This window comes from Saccostrea echinata, unplaced genomic scaffold, assembly GCF_033153115.1.
Source record: "Saccostrea echinata isolate AGI-Se365-2 ecotype Australia unplaced genomic scaffold, CSIRO_AGI_Sech_v1 ptg000028l, whole genome shotgun sequence".
In the NCBI taxonomy this organism is placed as follows: Eukaryota; Metazoa; Mollusca; class Bivalvia; order Ostreida; family Ostreidae; genus Saccostrea; species Saccostrea echinata.
Genome location: NW_026889777.1, coordinates 5,919,830 through 5,939,061, shown reverse-complemented (window position 1 = coordinate 5,939,061; position 19,232 = coordinate 5,919,830). Strand labels below are relative to the sequence as shown.

The following is a 19,232-nucleotide window of genomic DNA, read 5'->3' as shown; positions in this document are numbered from 1 at the left end:
TGAAAGCTATTTTATTGTTTCCGGTTCCAAAGATCAAGTGAAATGACCCCAGGGACTTGCCTCATTGTATAATTTGTATAATTGTGGCATTCCAATGATCTTTGACCCTTTTCCACCTAGAGGACCCTAACCATTTTCATTTCCGGTTATTTTACCCCGTTCTAGTCGCCCGTGTGGCGCAGTGGTTAGAACGTCTGCTCAAGAGTCGTGCAGTAAGGAGTTGACCCTTATAAAGTCTTTGAGGTTCTTTACAAGTATTTATTTACAAAATGTACAAACACAAACTTATCCGTAGGTTCTGGCCTAGGCCGACTCCCGCTCCGCAGTAGGTCGTACCACGGACAGTCGCACAGATACTACACTCCCCCCCCCCCGTTTTCTTTGAAAGACTGGAGTCTACCTCAGGAAAGAGAGTCCAGAACCATCTCCAACGTTGGGCACTGTAAACACCCTCCTGGGCTAACTGCCCAAGAATAACAAGTGCCGGAGCAAGCTCCAGGCAAAACCACACCCAGGATTCACCCTAGGTATACAAATCCTACTCACATATCCTACCAGGTGGTAGTCCGGGATAATTCCCAGGCAACCTCCTACAACTCCTGTTTAACGTTCACCGAGTGGGCCAAGGTAGGCAGGCCTACTCACTACTGAGAAACTGTGACACCAGTCACATCATCTGGCCCTGGAGGGTAAACACACCCTCCGGCATCTCCAACGCCTCCGTCTTGATCTGTATAAACGACATGGACTGTTCTCCTCTGGTGTCGTATTGACAGAAGACAAAGTACAGCCAGGATCATATGGGGCTCTCCCCACATCTGCATCATGACTCTCCTTGCTGTCCTCATCAAAATCCACCTCCGGGGGAGAGCAGCTGAATATTAGCAATTCCCCAGGAACACAACCATAGGCCGCCTCACTAACAGAAGGTTGGGCTGGTCCTGGGGATAGAGGTACAACACCAATATCCTCAACTGCAAAATCCAATAGGGACTCCTCCACCATCTCTACTTCCAGGCATGGCATGCACAGTCTAACAGCAAAGCCTTGAGATTGGTGTAACTGCCCATTTCGTATACAGGGCTGCTTCCCCTCATTCTTGGGTGACACCTGATCAGAACTACCAGGGCTGGTCCTCCCAAAGCCCTAAAACACCCTAGTCCTATCCTGGGCTGGTCCAAGTGGCTCCAGAGTGGAGTGGGGGGCCACAAGCTTCCCCACTTCCTCGTCCAAGGATGCCTCTTCCTCCTCAGCCGAGAATAGCTCTGGTGATTGCAGTGTCTTAAAGTGAACCCTCAGCCTGCGCCGCTTGCGCCGGCACCGCATACAGGAGGGGGTAGACTGGTCCCCTGCTCCTTCGACTCTGTCCTCTCTGGCAACTTTTCTGGGGTCATGAATCGCACAGCCTGAGATGGCCCTCCCTGGTATCTAGGCTTTCCACCCCTCTGTCCCCTCTCCTGGGACTCTGGCCTAGGTAATCTCTCACCAAGGGGTCCCTTCATCCGGGCACTGCCCCGCGGCCCATCAGTGGCTACTGTCTTCCCTGTAGTTTGAGTGGGGTAATTTCTATGGAAATGCCCCACCTCTCCACACTTAAAACACACAGAAGGCTTCCGCTTGGGAGCTGTCCATCTGGATGGTGGTGAACCAGCCCTCCGAGGTTTTGGAAAGGGGGCATATCCTTTCAGCCTCAAGGCCTCCTCAAGTTTCTCTATCCTGCTCCGGAGGGCTTCAAGCTCCTCCCTAGCAGCCACATTCCCATCCCAGGATCATCCTTCCTAGTGTCTTGGCCAGAACCCAGCCTTCTTACTTCCCTCGACGGTTTAAGCCTGTGGGGCCGGGAGTGCTGGAAGTATTGCATTCACTCCACGGCGTCCTCTACAGTCCGGGGACGCCCGTCAAGCGCATAGAGGCCAGCGTCATGGTCCTCAGCTCCATATCACAGCCGAGGTATGGCATGCATGTGTACATCCGGCACACAAGGGAAGGCTCGCGTTGCCAAGGTCAGTACCCTGTCTGCCCACTGCCGAAGTGACTCTCCTGGATTCTGACTAGCAGACTGGAAGTTAAGTTGATGCGTAAGATCGGGGGCAGAGGAGCCAAAACGCTTCTCAAATCTCTGCAAGATCTCGCCTAGGCGGAGCTGGCTACTGGTTTCTAACAGCAAGGTATAGTACTCACTTGCTGCCCCTTCAAGGGAAAAACAGAACTGGTCGTGCTGCTCCTCCTCGGTCCACAGGTGGCTGCGAGATAACCTAACGAACTTGTGCAAAAATGCCTTCCAGCTGGTCTTACCATCATAGCGAAGGTCCTTATACCAGGGCTTACTCCAAGTGGCTGCCTTACTTGGGTATGGTGTGGTGCCCTGGTAACCAGGTGAGCCATAATGTATTGGTGTACTAAAGTTGCAAGCCTGGTTAGCCTGGACTGACTAACTACATGTAGCATAGTATCTTGGATGGCCTGCCCCATACATGTTAGGCTGCTCATGTGCTATTCTCTCCCCCTCCCTTCCAAAATGGCAGGCTGGGGTATCGGGATGGGCAGGACTACAAGCCAGTGACACAGGAACACTATGGTGCTGCAGTGCACTGGGCATAGCCATACCATGGAGTGTGGCTGGAGTACTCTCACCTCAGTACAACACAGACTGGGCATGGTCGGGTACTGGGGGTTGAGCATGCCTACCCCCAGGACTGATGTACACTGATGGGGACGCACGGTAAGGTGTGCTTGTGGAATTAGCATACAATGATGTAGGTTGGAGTCTGGCAGCATTCACACCAGTGTCTAAAGGCCAAGAGACTAGGTTACCATTTGCTCGTGACTGAACCAGTGCTGGGGACACTCCAACATTTAGTGGGGCTGAGGCAGATATAGTGCGTGGCATTGAGCTTGGGGGTTGGAAATCATCCCCAGGGAGAGAGGGCGCACCAAAATCTGCTAGTCTAGGTTGGCTCTGTATGGGTGCAGGGACCCAGGTGAGCCCTACAGGATCTACGGGCCTTACATGTTGACGATCATACTCGGAGGTGAGCTGTGTGGGCCTTACAGGCCTCTCAGGTTGCTGACTAACACACGGTGCATGGGACGGAAGTGCGGGGTCAAGTGAATGTGGTACAATCTCACCCAAGCGGCTTGGTCTATAACCCATGGTAGCAGGGCCCCCCATATTAGCTGTGTCTCCCACAAGGACAGGGTGGCTACTACTAGCTGGTCGCACACGGCCTAAGGAATACGGATGGTTTGATCCCGAATTCAGGGGAACCTCCCTATATTCATATTTAGGTGGGCTACAACCCACAGTGCTACCAGGTGAGCCACACCTACACAGGCTACCTAGAGAGGCCTCCAGGGAATCACTGGTCATCACCCCTGGTGAGCCAAATTGAGGCTGGGCAAACCTTACCTCTTTTCCTGACTTTCCATGTAACACACTCCCCTCCCCACGGAGGATGCCCGAATGCAGGCCGGGCATAGGTGTAGAGGGACCCCCAAGGGGCAACCCCCCTCCCATGTGGCCTGACATTGACTGAGCAAAAGGACTGTGACTGGAGGCAAAATGCTCACTCCCGTATGGTGAATTACCCCCCTCCCCGGAGTATCCCCACAGGGGTGATACTGTCTGACCACGTGATAGCCGGGTCACTACCCAGGTCTTAAGCCGACACGGCTTCCTCCAGGGACATATCCATAATAAAATTGCACAAAATAAAATCTCAAATAAATCACAGATAATCTACAAAATCACTAAATCGCTTGCAATAAATTTATACACAAATTGATTCTAGTTAATTCAAAAAATTATTGCATCAGAAAAATACTGCAAACGTCACACGTGCTCTCAGCACCAAAAACAATGCCAAGAAAAAATTTCCAAACTGACAGCAGTACGGGAATCTAGCACCGGGCCCCGCGAATTGGGCGCCAGTGAAGTAACTATGTGGTTCTTTACAAGTATTTATTTACAATATGTACAAACACAAACTTATCCGTAGGTTCTGGCCCAGGCCGACTCCCGCTCCGCTGCTGTCCCAGACAAGTTTGTCTGCTTGGCATCCACGTGTAGAAGAGGTCTGTGCGACTGTCCCGCCATCTGACGTAATACCATCAGTGGGTCGTACCAGGGGACAGTCGCACAGATACTACACTAAGTCGCGGGTTAGAATCCACTATGGGACGTGGAGACCAGTTCTTCGGATGAGACTGTATAAACCGGTGTCCCTTGTTGCAGTAGTTGTTGGCACAAAAAAGATCCCTCACTGCTCAATGGCCTAAGTGTCGACCCTACGTTAAAATTTGCAGCCCTTCACCGGCAAGTGGTGGCGTCTCCATATGAGTAAAAAATTCTCGAGAAGGACGTTTAACAAACAAACCCCGTTATATACTAAACGTTTACAATAATATATTCATAATGTACTTAGAGCCTGTTATAGGTACTGTTAACTTGATAGAATAATAAATCCATTTAAAACACACACTAAATATTAATAATCCCAGTGGTAATAATGATGTATATACACCATGTGCAAAACAATAATGATAACGGTAAAAAAAGTGCTAGCAGTGTGACGTAATTCCACGCACGAGTCTAGAAATTTCCCAAATAGGTGTACATTTGTAAAACTTATATTATAATTACATACAATTTTTTTTTTCATAAGTTTGTGTTATCTATTCTAAATATGACAGGAAAAAGGGTGAATCGTGAGTGGGGGTTGATTTTTGACAAAGTTGATTGGGTCAAGATTTGGAAAGGGGTTCTCCGAGTCCTACCCAAATACTGATAAAAATTTGCACAAATTTCCATTTTGGCATCTATTTTTTTTTAGTTCATCCAAAAAGCTATGCACTAAAATAATAAAATTTGTTGTTTTGACAATAAATTCAAGAAGTTCTAATTATGGGTAGAAAATTAACCACCCCCCTTTTTTACACAAATCTTTCAAAAAATTCTCTCTTTATCAGAATTTACATTATTAGGTAATATCAGACTGGTAATGAAATATTTACATGCGCGGATCTAGAGGGGGAGGGGGTCCGGAACCTATATACGAAATCTATATACGAAAGCAACTAAAAGTGACCTTGGACCCCCCCCCCCCCCCTTAGAAAACACGGACCCATGTTAAGTTGGTATGAAAAGTTATACATATGAAGCTTAAAAAGTGAGCAGCCAAACCCCCCTCTTCCCCCCTCCCCCCACCACCACAACACTGAAATAGGTTTCCACGGGTTTTTGGGAGAGGAGTTTAAATGCATTTTTTTTTTATTTTATTTTGGCTTGTTAAGAAATTTCTGGGTTGGTTCCCCTGGAAAAAATTTCTGGATCCGCACCTGATTTACATAAGAGGCCCATATGGACTGCATGTTCACCTGAGCATTTTATGTTTGATTTAAATGTGTGCTTCTTCCCTGGTTACCAGAATTTGAAGGAGAGCAGTCAGAGCACATTTCAGGGACGTAGCAACGTTTTTGAAAGTGGGGGAGGGGGGGGGGGCAGCCAGAGAAAAAAATTTCAATTAACCTGAAAAAACGACATGCCAAAAAAAATTTTTTTTTTCAAAACTCAAAAATCCTATTTCGTGGGGTGGGGGTGGGTTTTCAACTTCTTTCAGTACCCCAATTTTATATGTACACTACTACATTACCTTTATTTGACTATAATGTAACAAAAAAGTGGGGGGGGGGGGGGCAACCACCCTTTCATGAACGATAGAAAAAAGTTATGTTTCGAAAAAAGTGGGTTGGGGGGGCAGCCCCCCCCCCCGATGCTATGTGCCTGCATTTAGAGGTAAACACATTAGTGCGGGTATTACTGTCTTATGACATCATCTAGTATTACTAATAGAATCGATATACAATATTATAACCTCTTATGGGGTCCAATTTAATTTTCTACGATATCTCAGTATATAAACCAAGTTCTTCTAGGATTCACTCAAGAATATATTTATCTTATGGACCCAAACATTTGCTAAATTTACCCTTCATTTTTCTGGTACCTGCCATGCTTGCAAGTGAAGTGTAAGGTTAGTGAATGAATACCGTTCGTACATGTAGTGTATTGGATTGACTTCAGGTACACCATTGTTGATCAAAGACTTGCAGATCATATGCGAGTTTGATACTAAATACACTGTACTTGACTGAAGTACTATAGTACTTCACATTGAATTACTGTTGTGGAAGAAGATTTTCACATCATGAATGGATTTCGTAGAATCTGTACTCATTATTTTCATAGTGGTCCTTTATTGTCTGACAACATCCTGAATTCTTTAAACTATAAAACAAGGAAAACTTGCTTCTGGTAATCCATTTTGGTCCTTGCACAACTATCTGAATTCAACATAGGAAAGCAATTGAAAATTAGAATACAGTAATCTCATTTGCATTTACCTGATTTTTGATTGAAATGATTTTTATCGGAAGAGAATTGCCTACATATGGATAGACTTTAAGATTATTATATGCATTTATCTTATTAAGCATTTTTTTTTTTTTTTTTTTTGCATTCCATAGTTATTTCTTATTTGTAGCTTGATCAGATAAAACAAATAAAACAAATTACCATGGAAAGGAAGGCTGCAAGTGTCATGAGCAAAGAAGGTTTTAACCTAAAAACTGATTTTCTCTATTTTCATAATCAGTATGTTATATAGCATCAAGCTTTTTAATAGAACTATTGGCGTACTTATTTCATGTACGTTTAGGTAACGTTTGATATAACTGAACAGTACATGGAACAGTTATCTGACGCTACTGACGCTACTCCTTCTATGGATATGGCAACCTTTGAACAAAATTCTACATTGTTTAATTATGAAACACTGTCTACAAACTCCAATATTTCAACAATGTCTGAAGAAGCGTCAACATCTACCATGCAGAGTTCAACTACATCTTCTGGAGGACAAATTCTGCATCAATCCACAACTACAAATCTTACGCCCCTCCACTTGTCCACTGTCCAAAGCTGGCAGGACTCGACAGAATCAGGTAACATTTAATTTACTATATTTTAACATTTGATTACTGATTTACATTGACCGTTTTAAGACAAATATTGAAACCGGATAGTTATTTTACATCTTACATTATACAAAAGTTATTTTAAATCAAGTAAGATTAAGAGACATGTAGTGCAAGTACACTACATTTTTGCTTAAATACTCACTTGTAATTAATGCAATTGTTAAAACAAAATGAAATTGAAGGGCTTGGATAGATGAATGAAAATAAATACTCGTAGTCAAATTTTATAGATTGTGGTGATTGTGAATGTTGGAGTTTGAGAGGAATGGTTGGAAAACTTACGATTCTTTTGGCGGGGCAGTTCATTGAAGTCAATTGCACAGAAGATGGAACTCTTTTCCATTGGACGGTAACCACACAAAAGGAAAAAAATGCCAAAATTATACAAGCCTCTTCATGTCCATTAAAATTACATGCGCTTATTTTCATAATACTCTAAGAGCACGGAATTATCAATCTGAAGAAAACCACGAGATAACAGTAGCTTACCAATAAATATAATCTGAAAGGAAAATAAAATTGGTGTAGACAGTTTTAATACGCAGTAGATATAATAATAAAAAAATAATAATAAAATTGAGCCAGTCAAAATCTTGGAAACTAATTATTCTTTTTATTTATGCAAATTACTTGTAGACTTTTCAAAGAAGAATCGACGGCAGTGTTGATTTTTACAGAAATTGGACAGACTATGAAAACGGATTTGGGTCAACTGATGGGGAATTTTGGTTAGGTATTGTTACGTTAAGCAAGCATTTTACTTAATATGAGAAATACGTTTTTCAAAATGCTTCTGCAAACTAAATAAAAACAGATAAACATAAAATTTTTACAAGTATTAAGGTTCACAAAAATGACAATTTTAACAATAATGCCGCATTCAACAAAATATAGAAATTTATAATAATTGTTATAATACCTTTAAAAATTGTATCCTATATAAATCTATGCTAAAAAAAGTCTGAAATTTCCAATGTTTTACCGAGCGGTCCATTGAAAATCGTTTTTTGACCGCTGAGTGAGATACTGGACCTGTCGATGAGATATTGGACCGCTACGTCACACTGTTGGTTTAACCGCAGTTCGGGAAAACGAAATTTACATTATGGAAACCAGTACAAGATACATGTATGTTAATAAAAAAAAAGGTATAACAAAACATTTATTGACCGAATTCTCGGGCAAAATGCGTTTTGTCGACCCTCAAACCAAACTGTTTGCCTAACGGCCTCAGGCAAACAGTTTGGTCTAGGGTCCGACAAAACGCATGTTGCCCTCGAACCCAGTCAATATATGTATTTTATTGATTTTGTATAGTTATATACATTCCTTAACGTTTCAAGAGTTATCATTAATAAACACTTGCAAATGAAGATAGTTGTATTTGTCTTTGATATGAGAACATGAAATTCATTTTTTGATAGGTAACAAATATATTCATGAGCTGACAAAGTTAGGACATACCTACTTGAGGATAGATCTACTAACATTTGACGGAAAACTCCTTTCTATAGAATATGCAACGTTCAGGGTGGGAGATTCTTCAACTAAATATATATTAGAAGTAGGGAATCCAGTTTATTCTTCCACTCCAGGTATATATAATAGCAATGTGTTTTGTAGACTATTGATTAAAGAACATGTTTTTTTACTTATCAAACGAATCTGAAGTTTGAAAATGAAAAAGTTTATTTATTTTGGTATTTTGATATGTTCTAACTACTAGTATTCCGGAATATGATACGAAGAAATATTTTTAAATGTTTAGTAACATTTTCTTAATGTACAGAATGGGACATAGGTGACAGTATGGCAGATCATAATGGTATGCGTTTTACAACATATGACTCGGACAACGACGACAACAAATCTGGAAACATTGGTAACTGTGCAATCGAGCTCAAAGGTGGGTGGTGGTACAGGAATTGTGGAGACTGCAACCTTAATGGGGAGTATAGCCACGAACGATACCCACCTGATGACAGAGTGTATTGGAAAGACTATGGGGGTTTTCAAGAATCTCTGAAGGAGGTCACGATGAAAATTCGGAAACCATGAAAAAAGTTTTCTTGTACATTTGATTGCCCTTTTTAGCTCACCTGAGCTGAAAGCTCAAGTGAGCTTTTCTGATCACCCTTTGTCAGTCGTCCGTCCCTCTGTTTGACTGTCCGTCCGTATGTAAACTTTTTACATTTTCAACTTTTTTAAACCAAACTTGGTATAAAGCATCTTTTTTAACCAAACTTGATATGAAGCATTCTTTGGTGTTGGAAAGTTTAAATTCTTTAACTGAAAGGCCAAGCCCCGTTACAAGGGGAGATAATCAAGAAAAGACAAAAATAGGGTGGTATCCTTAAAAAAAATCTTCTTCTTAAGAACCCCTAAGCCAGGAAAGCTGAAACTTATATGGAAGCATCCTTGGGTAGTGTAGATTCTAAATTGTTCAAATCATGACCCCCGGGGTAGTTCGGGGACACAATAGTGAATCCAATTTTTACATTGAAATACATAGAAAAAAATCTTTAAAAATCTTCGGCTCAAGAACCAACGGACCAGAATAGCTGAAATGTATGTGGGAGCATCCTGGGGTAATGCAGATTCTAAATTTTTCAAATTATGACCCCAGGGGTATGGCGGGACAACTATATGTATTATTGCAAGGGAAAAATCCGGTGAAGAACAGCAGGGCCAAAGCAACTCAGGTGAGCATTGTGGTCCATGGGCCTCTTGTTTAAGAAGCTTTACTATCTTATTTCAAAGTAGCTTATTTCATTTGTCAGATACTATTCAAATTCATCTTTATTATTATATGAGGATGTGATACATGTATAAATACTAGGATATTATACCTATACCAGCAATCCAGTGAAATCCTAGAGGATGCTATACCAATACTAAAATTTAATCGAAATCCTTCTGAAGTTTTTCTTGAAATCCTCACAAGTTAAACTTATAGCAGGACTCAACTGATATCCTCAGTACCAGTACTCGACTGAAATCCTCTTGAAGAAATTATACCAATAAGTACAATGTACAAAAGTATGTTTTTAACACACTTTTATTACTTACTCCTATGAATAAAGTAGTTAATGGAATGTCTTATCATTAGCTGGTTACACAACCGTAATCGGTTTAATTTCTTTTCATTGCATGCCGAAATGTACCTAAAATTCGGACTACAAAGGGTAAAAAATGTCTAATCACCATATGCAAAAAGTGTTTGTTAGCATAATTTAGAGACGTTTTGTGATTATTAATACGTATGTATTTAATCACCAGACCACGAGATCATGAAGCATCTTAAATTCAAGTCAAACCTGTTTGTGGTGTTGAAATATTTTAGAAATTAAGCAGTCCAAAATCAGAATGCATTCCAATTTTACATCATCAAACTGCTGTTATATACAAATTAAGAGTTTCATTTGACAGTATCAAACATTTTGTTATAGTTGATTGAAATACTGATTTAAGTCTAAGTCTGTTTCATTATCCTGGGTCCAATATTCAGTCCTGACCTCGGTCATTGACGCTTTAAGATATAGAAAACATTCAAATTACCATCAAACTATATTGAACTACAGTATACGTTATTTTCTGTGATTAAGATAATTGAAAAGTGCATTGGTTACCAAAAATATTATTGTAAATGAGACATATCATATCCTTACTACATACATACATTGCACTCTACTCTAATATATGCATTGTAAAATACAGTAATTTATAACGTATAATTATACTCGTAATGTAAATGAAGTGAAAAGCCAATAAAAATTGTATGAAAGAAATGCATTAAAAATCTCCTTGTAAATAAACTTTGAACAAAAATAAGCTATATTCCCATTCAGGCCTAGAAAACTAAGTATTGATGCACCCTTTTAACGTAATTTTAAATCTCAGTGTTATAATGGACTATAAGACAGTAAAATAAAACGTATATTGATTAATTTAAAGAGGAGTGTTTGGTTTTTGACCTTTATTATGTCTCCCGGTGTTTAGTACCATTTTGTTCCCCACCCCTTTGGTTTACAAGCATGCTAAGTCATTTCCTGATGGACTTTTGTTAACTGAGAGGTATGTTAATGCAGCAGAATACAATTATTGACAGAGTTACACATTTTTGTCAACATCTCTTTAAAAAGATATTTTTCATAACTTGTAAACTATTAAGATCATTGCCTACAAGCTTTAGAGTACATAAGGCAAGTACCCAAGGCAAATGCCATTATATATATATATATATGTGTGTGTGTGTGTGTGTGAGGGTGTGTGTGTGTGTGTGAGGGTGTGTGTGTGTGTGTGTGTGTATATATATATATATATATATATATATATATATATATATATATATATATATATATGCATGCATGCATCATCATCCAAGTGTCAGAAATAACCTGTTTAAAAATTCAATTCAGAAAGTTCAACTTTCTTTTGAAATTCAGTATTTTTGAAAGGCAAAGACATAATCGAAAAATAATTTTGGAACCAAAAAATTCTGCTTTATTGGCTCTATCCCTTCATTTTGAATAAAGAAATCATTCTTAATTTTTAGTGATACTTTCAGAGAGGTTTTGGCTAAGAATGCAGGGTGAAGTATGTAAACTGGTTCTAAAACGCCACTCAAGTAAAAACTTTCAAATTTTCATATTCTATACAATTTTATGGCAAAGTGATGAATTTAACGCTTTGCTTGCCAAAATGACATAGAAAAAGCTGCCTTGGATAGGGATTTCCTGCTTGGCTTCATGAAAAGAATGACAGTTAAGTAGAATACCTGAAAATATTTTTGGTCTCTGGTTTTAGACCCCCAAGCACAATTGCCCATAATTATAAGAAATTCAAAAACACCTCGAATTACAACAGAACTATAATTGCAAATAGCTCATCTGTTTTAAAGCATTTCACATCGCCCATTGCTAGTCATGTTACAGATACGTTGATATGGTTTCCGCTAAATCACAAGATTCACAGTCACACAGCGTGGAATACTTTTATTGTAATAAAAATGTAATAAGAAAGTACACATATTTACAATTATTTTATCTTGAAATTATATTTTAAGCACAGAATTCATTCAAATTTAAAATGTCAGGAGACATGTTTTGTTAATAAATATTGAAATCACGATCTACGTTTACCAATAATATTGATTAAATGTATAGTAATGTGTATTATAATTTTACAAAAAAGAGCAATTTTAAGAGAATACTTCAAGAAATGGTACAGTAACGTTTTTGAGTAGTTTTTTTGTATTAGGTCAATATCGACGTCTGCAATCTATACTCACGTTTTTCTCACAAACTGTTTTGAGATTTCTGAATATGTCTTTACACACAAAAATTAGTTACAAATTGTAGATATACAGATAACTTTGAAAACAATTTAATATAACTTAAAGTTCAGTTAGAGATACATATGAACAAACTGCTCATTTCTAAATTTTTATCTTAGAGTCAGTTAGGGATAGTATCTACAAATCACCGACCGTCTCAAAAATTTTCCTGATTTAGATCTCCATTTAAACTCAGAAAAGTGAGTAAGATTTCCGGTAAACATAGTGATGATGTGATTTTCTTCTGGGATTCCATTGCCGGCATAAAAGTTGGTGAAGATCAACCTAGAACCATTACCGAACATAGATATCCACTTGCCACTGGAGAATAATCCATCGATTAAAAGTCGTCTTGTTCCTATTGGATCTTGCATCAAAGAAACTGAAAGAAATAAGACCAAACTGGTTTACAAGAAAGTCTCTGAAGACCTAATTGTTAATCCCTTACATCCAAGCCTCCTTATATCAAAAGTGTTAAAATAATATTGAAAGTGAATAAATTTTATCTTCTGTATAGTATACAATCGGTTTGGTATAAAAATATTTTCCGTTTAAGAAAGGTTTACTGTATAATATGATCACATGCATATTGCGTTATGTCTCCCAAGAAAGCATTGCCTATGTACCATCAACCTCTAAAACGAGACGGGCTTTTGATAAATAAGCTGATGTCCCAGGGTAAAAATAATCTTTTTAAGTCAACATGATCGTGACAATGATTTCACTTGCAAATAAAACCTTTCTTTGGGTCGAATACTCGGTGACCATACAAATGTCCATACAAATTGTTAAATCATTGTTTTCATACTTATTTGTGTACAGTTGTAAAGGGGATTTCTACTTTTCCATGACACATGATCCCACTTCTAGAGTCGCGGAGTAAGGAGTTAATCCTTACGTCGCGGGTTCGAATCCTACTGTGGGACGTGGAGACTGGTCCTTCGGATGTGACTGTATAAACCGAGGTCCTGTGTCGCAGTAGATGCTGGCACGAAAAAGATCCCTCACTGCTCAATGGCCCTGAGTGCCGATTACAGACCTGTTTACCCATATTGTTGTCTCTCAATATTTTTTATTAGATTTGTCAGTGAGAGTTGACATATTCCCGTAAGATTTTACTTTCCATCGATTTTACATATATTACTAGAGAAACCACCGCGTTTTGGCAACCCGACATCACTTAACTGTTTGAAATATTTCTTTTTTAGTGATTAAAAAGCGTCAAACTCAGACAGATCATAACGAAAACTATCTGCTAAAATCTAAACGAACGGATTTCGGATTTCCGTATTTTCATTAAAGTAAAACGTGAGACGTATTTAGGACTCAAAATCCGTACAAAATACGGCGAAATCGTAAGAGTAAACAGGTCTGCGATTATAGGTCAAAATTTACAGCTCTTCACCGGTAAGTGGTGGCGTCTCCATATGAGTGAAATATTCTCGAGAGGGACGTTAAACAAACAAACATGATCCCATTTCTGGTTTTTCTAGGGGGTCAGTGTATGCCCTGTTGTCAGTTTGTATTTTTTCATTGGATTTCGTGTTTGTTCACTGTTCGTTATCTTCACATTTTATAATATTAAGAGATGGTTATCAATTTATCCGACTTTTCAAAATATATATTTCATATAGGCAAAAAAGCTGTAGCCTACTCATCATTTTCTCAAGGATAAAAAAATTGGTTGAAAAAAGGGAGGAGAAAAGATTATTATAATTCTTATCTATTAATTTTATTTTGTGCCAAAAAAAGCATTCTTAGCAATCCGTACTTTTATACCTATCCAACGTTGACAGTTTTACATGTACTATATATTAATGACAAAACTACCTATAGCTGGAATTCTTTTAAATCCGAAATTCTAGTATTATGTTAAGTTTGGCCAAGACATTATCAAAACCATCAACAGGAAGAGGCAATTTGATTAAAATCAGATCTTTGTTATGCTCCGAAATTCTTATGTCGCTGTACAAAGATCTCTTTGTACAGCGACATTAGAATTTCGGAGCGTAACAAAGATCTGATTTTAATTAGATTGCAGGAGAACAGGAGGCCATGATTAGTGCAGGAAATGAAATTAATATTTTTGGTTAGTAGGAAATTAAATGTATTGATCGTATATATATTATTCAGTAAGGAAATTTCCATATTTTCTAAGCAGAGTAAAAAATATTAAAAGTTCTCAATTTTGTTAAGTAGTCTTCATAGCAAGATAAAAACTGGAAAAAAAATGTTTTTTATATATTATTTTCACTTGTCAAATTGTAGATTTCCATATTTTCTAGTAAGCAGAGTAAAAAATGTTAAAAGTTCTCAATTTTGTTAAGTAGTCTTCATATCAAGATAAAAACTGGAAAAAAATGTTTTCAATATTATTTTCACTTGTCAAACTTTAGATGACAAATGACAATCGTAGATGTCTTATAGTTCGCAAAAATGGCCCCACCGAACACCCCACTCCCCCTCTCAATCCCTGTCGAGAGGGGGCGACCTTCTCCTTGCCTACCCATACTTTGCGCCTCAGGTTAAATCTGTGACTTCTCACTAGCCCAATGGAGAGGCATGTACAGTATACACATTAGCAGATAGGAATGTACGCCACTGTAAGTAATCAAAATTCATGCAAAAAAAGAAAATATTAGGTACTGATAGCCTCAGCAAACGAAGTTTTGGCTGTTTAAGATTTACCCCATATACTAGTCTGTTGGTTCGTCCGTCTGTTATGGATACAATCCAATGCTGTTGGTGTATTTCCGTTGATTGTCGGCTGACAACCAACCCTTGAACATGTTTGTTTGTTTGCTTGCTTGCTTGCTCTTTTTTTCTCTAGGAGTACTTCGCCAACTGGCATGGATTTTACAATAAATAATTATTGGAAAAGGAGTCTTCGAAATTTGTTGCAGTCCCAAAGAAACAGTTTTCGAAGTGTGTGTGTGAGGGGAGAGGGGGGCAACCTCCGAAAGAAGTTGAAAGCAAAAAAAGTAAACTGACCAAACTCTTAAATCTTATTTCGTGTATTTGTGTGTTGGGGATGGTCTGACTTTTAAGTATAATTTTTCTTTCAAATGCTGTAATTTCCCTGTTTGACTAAACGGGGGGGGGGGGGGGGCACGCAGCATCCAAATCAAAATTTAATATTAAAACTACTGTAACAGCAAAAGAGATTATTTTCAGAAAAAATGGGGGTAGCCACCACCACCACTACCCCCCCCCTCCCCAACACTTTTCCCTTCTTTCCTACGGACTTGCGTTGTACCAACAACAAAATTGTCCTTTATAATCAATTCTACTGGCAAAATTCATATCAATGATCTTTATTTCCTAAAAATATATGATATCACTATGCTTAACAACCTTTAAATTTGGTTATTGCCGAAGAAGATATTTTTTCAGTTATTCCTATAAATTAATAAAAATTTTGAAATCATCTCAAAAAAAGAGCTTTTATCTGAATAAAAAACCATGCATTTTGCTTCCAAAACATCATTTTAATAAAATGCATGATAATTAAATTTAAGTTCAGAATCAAGAGGTCACATTTATTCAAGGAGTTGTAATATCAGAAGATAGACAGACAATGCTATCCATTTGCTTACAATGCAACAACAAAAAAGACTTATTATGTTAATGTATGGATTTGTACTTACAGGCCAATCCACTGACAAAGTTATTCTCCTCTAATGAATTAACTTTAATTAATTCTTCGTCGTTTTTCTCACACACCTCTATCATCTCTTGTCCTCTTAGCTGCCCGACATATCGGAGGCAGTAGCCATATTGTCTTGAATAAAGATATCCTGTTTTGCAGGGACCTTTAGTATAAAGCAGAATAGCAGGTTCATATACCATTTAAAATTACCTACATATCGTTTTAGAGTATAATTTTTTAAATTATTTTTATTTTTTGTTCGTTTAGTTGTTTTCGTATGTTTTTATTTATTTATTTATTTACATGTATTTATTATTGACTTTTTTTTTTTATAAATTCATCTTTGCAGTTTCAAGGTTTGAATGTAATTCAGCAAAATTCTCGTACATGTAAGTTGGTGTATGTATTAACTAATTTCAAACAGATTGAAGAAGAGTTGTACATTTCATCTCAGTGAAAAAATACTACTTAATATAATGATCGTTTGATGAGGAGATGATGTTATACAAATAGATATAAATCAATTCTATTGATTATACTTTTTCTTTTGAACGTTGCAGAGGAAAAATGCAAATTAACAAAATTAACGATCCTGAGGCATTGTTGCATGAGATTAACTACCACTGTTAATAAGATGTATTTATAAAAAAAATCTTTGAAGTATGATAGATATTTAATACCTTTCAATGTTGAATATAATTTGGTATAGAAAAAAGGCAATCGATTGAAATGTTTAGTAATATGACTTTTTTGTTGCCATCATATTAGCATGTAGTAAAAGGAATCTTTCAGTTCTGTGGGGTAATTTTGATGAAAGGTATAGAGTAAAATATGCTTATAGCGATTCCTTATAAATGTAATTCGTTGTATCTGACAAGTTTTAAATAAGTTTAAAAAGTACAGTTATTAAAACACTTAGCCTCACCAATTAAAAACGTGAGTTCTTTATCAAGTCGGTTTACATATAGATCACAACACGCGTATAGCAGAAAATCACACAGATTAATACAATCATACACGTTACATGTATGTTTTATTGCATTTCACACAACTGTAATTAAATTGTTTATAATATACAATTATTATTGACTGGGTTCGAGGGCAACATGCATTTTGTTGGACCAAAGAGCCAATTTGTTTGCTTGAGGCCGTTAAGCCGAAGGCAAACAGTTTATTTGGTTCGAGGGGTCGACAAAGCGCATTTTGCCCGAGAACACACCAATAACTGTTTTGTTATACTTTTACTTTTTATTTTGAAATATATTGTGCTGATCATGACTTCCATGTTTGCCAAAATTGATAAGATGTAGCTGATCCTGCATATATGTACACTGTCAGCTAGGTTAAAAACGTCATAGCGGTCCGATATCTCATCGACAGGTCCAATATCTCACTCCGCGGTCCAAAATCGATTTTTTGACCGCTCAGAAAAGCATTGGAAATGTTAGACTTTTTCAGTACAGATTTATATAGGAAAGTCAAACAATTTTAAAGGTTAATGTATAATGTTACATCATATGAAATTGTTTACTTCATCGATCACTTTTATTTAACTTGCTATGAAGCATCATATGATTGTCGTTCTTGTCATCGAATTACTCTCATAACTTATTTAATACCATATTACATCATATGAAATAATTAATTTCCTCGAAGTACTCTCATAATTTAATTTATTATGATACATTATGAAGAAGTTCATTTCATCGAAATACATTTATTAACTTACCAATGTCTGAGAATGTTCTCCAACCAACAGAAAATGAACCAGTCTCATTCATCAGGAAATGGGTCCAGTAAAGTCGACACTGGTTCTGTTCCTCGTGGATTTGGAAAGAGGCACATATGGCAAAGTTCATACATCTCACAGAACATGCATTCGGACTGTGGACAGTTGTTTGCAATAATAGAGCATAATTAAATAGAAGATCATTAAGATCGGTTTGTAAAGAGAACTGCGTTGATCTCGTCACAAGTGTGTCTTTCAGGGATATAACATTGACAAGAAACAAGAGAAATATTTCAGCTTCAAAAAGATGCATCACGCTGCGAAAACTTTGTTTCTGGGGAGTTTGTCTGCAACTGATCATAATAGTTATCTTCAGACGTTGTGATATAGATTTTAATATACATTAACTAATTAAAAAAATCAATGAGCATGAGAGTTGATGATTTATATAATGAATTACAATGAACATCTCTCTCTCTCTCTCTCTCTCTCTCTCTCTCTCTCTCTCTCTCCGTGTGTGTGTGTCAAAACTTATTCATTACGTATAGCAAATGTTACAGTACCTTTTCTTTGTTTAATTAGAGATGGAGTGCATATATGGGAAAAGGCCAATAGATCAACCTGAACAACACGAAACGAACAGAAGAGACAGATAGATGGCTGTGTGTTGGTTCCAATCCTCGAAAAGTTTAATAAAATAAAAATATAAGTAACATTAATTTATATGGGATTTATGAAAAAAAAACGCTCAGGGTAGCCTTAGTAGTAGGCCAAGGCGCTTAATTGCTTCGTGATCGTGAGGTACGGATTCGATTATTGTTCCAGGCCCTCCGTCAAACCTAAGAGGTTTAATTAACATATATACATGTAGGTATAGTGACTGTGTTAGGCATGAAAGTCAGGGGTCTTAAAAATATACACGGTAGGTCCCGAGTCATGGTATAGGTGTTAACATGCTAAAGAACCATCACTGCTCTATGGCTCGGAGAGCCTAGCAACGGTCTAAAATTGCTGACGTCTCATATGAATGAAAATTATTCTCGTAAGGGACGAAAAACAAAGAAACAAACAAAATGCATAATGTAGTATAACAGTGTTAGTGGAAATCAAAATAAATAAATAAAGCTGTGCGTTTTAGTACTCTACTGAGAACAGTCTTTCAAACATCTCGGTTAGGATCTCATCGAAATATTCATGAAATATTTAATTTTCATATTTAATTTTTGTGATATATTTTATACACTTTACTTGTCTATGAGAAGAATATACCACATCCACTATTTCAAGTTTTACTGTCAAAGACCAGCAGAGCTAATTTGATTGTAAGGTTTCTTTCGACCATCTGTCTAGCTTTTTGTAAACATTTTTTTCAAATTTTTGTACTCTTCCTCTGGGTCCGATTTCAATAAAACTTAGTATATGTACACATTTTCATGTAGCCTATACTTAGACACATAACTGTAAATCGAAATTGGATTGAG

At 37.6% G+C, this 19,232-nt stretch overlaps 2 protein-coding genes across 2 annotated transcripts; one reads left to right on the top strand and one right to left on the bottom strand.

Moving 5' to 3' along the window:
* Window positions 1-6,860: 6,860 nt before the first annotated feature.
* On the top strand, window positions 6,861-9,096 carry LOC133193942 (ficolin-1-like). Its single transcript, XM_061329854.1, has 5 exons — window positions 6,861-7,002; window positions 7,269-7,387; window positions 7,675-7,771; window positions 8,463-8,633; window positions 8,828-9,096. The coding sequence occupies exons 1-5, from the start codon at window positions 6,861-6,863 to the stop codon at window positions 9,094-9,096; spliced, it is 798 nt and encodes a 265-aa protein (XP_061185838.1).
* A 2,928-nt stretch (window positions 9,097-12,024) lies between these two features.
* Window positions 12,025-16,257, bottom strand: LOC133193673 (uncharacterized). Its single transcript, XM_061329625.1, has 2 exons — window positions 16,021-16,257; window positions 12,025-12,755 (listed from the first exon to the last, which is right to left on the bottom strand). Exons 1-2 carry the CDS (start codon window positions 16,220-16,222, stop codon window positions 12,499-12,501), a joined length of 459 nt encoding a protein of 152 aa, XP_061185609.1. The 5' UTR covers window positions 16,223-16,257; the 3' UTR covers window positions 12,025-12,498.
* Between the last annotated feature and the right edge of the window lie 2,975 nt (window positions 16,258-19,232).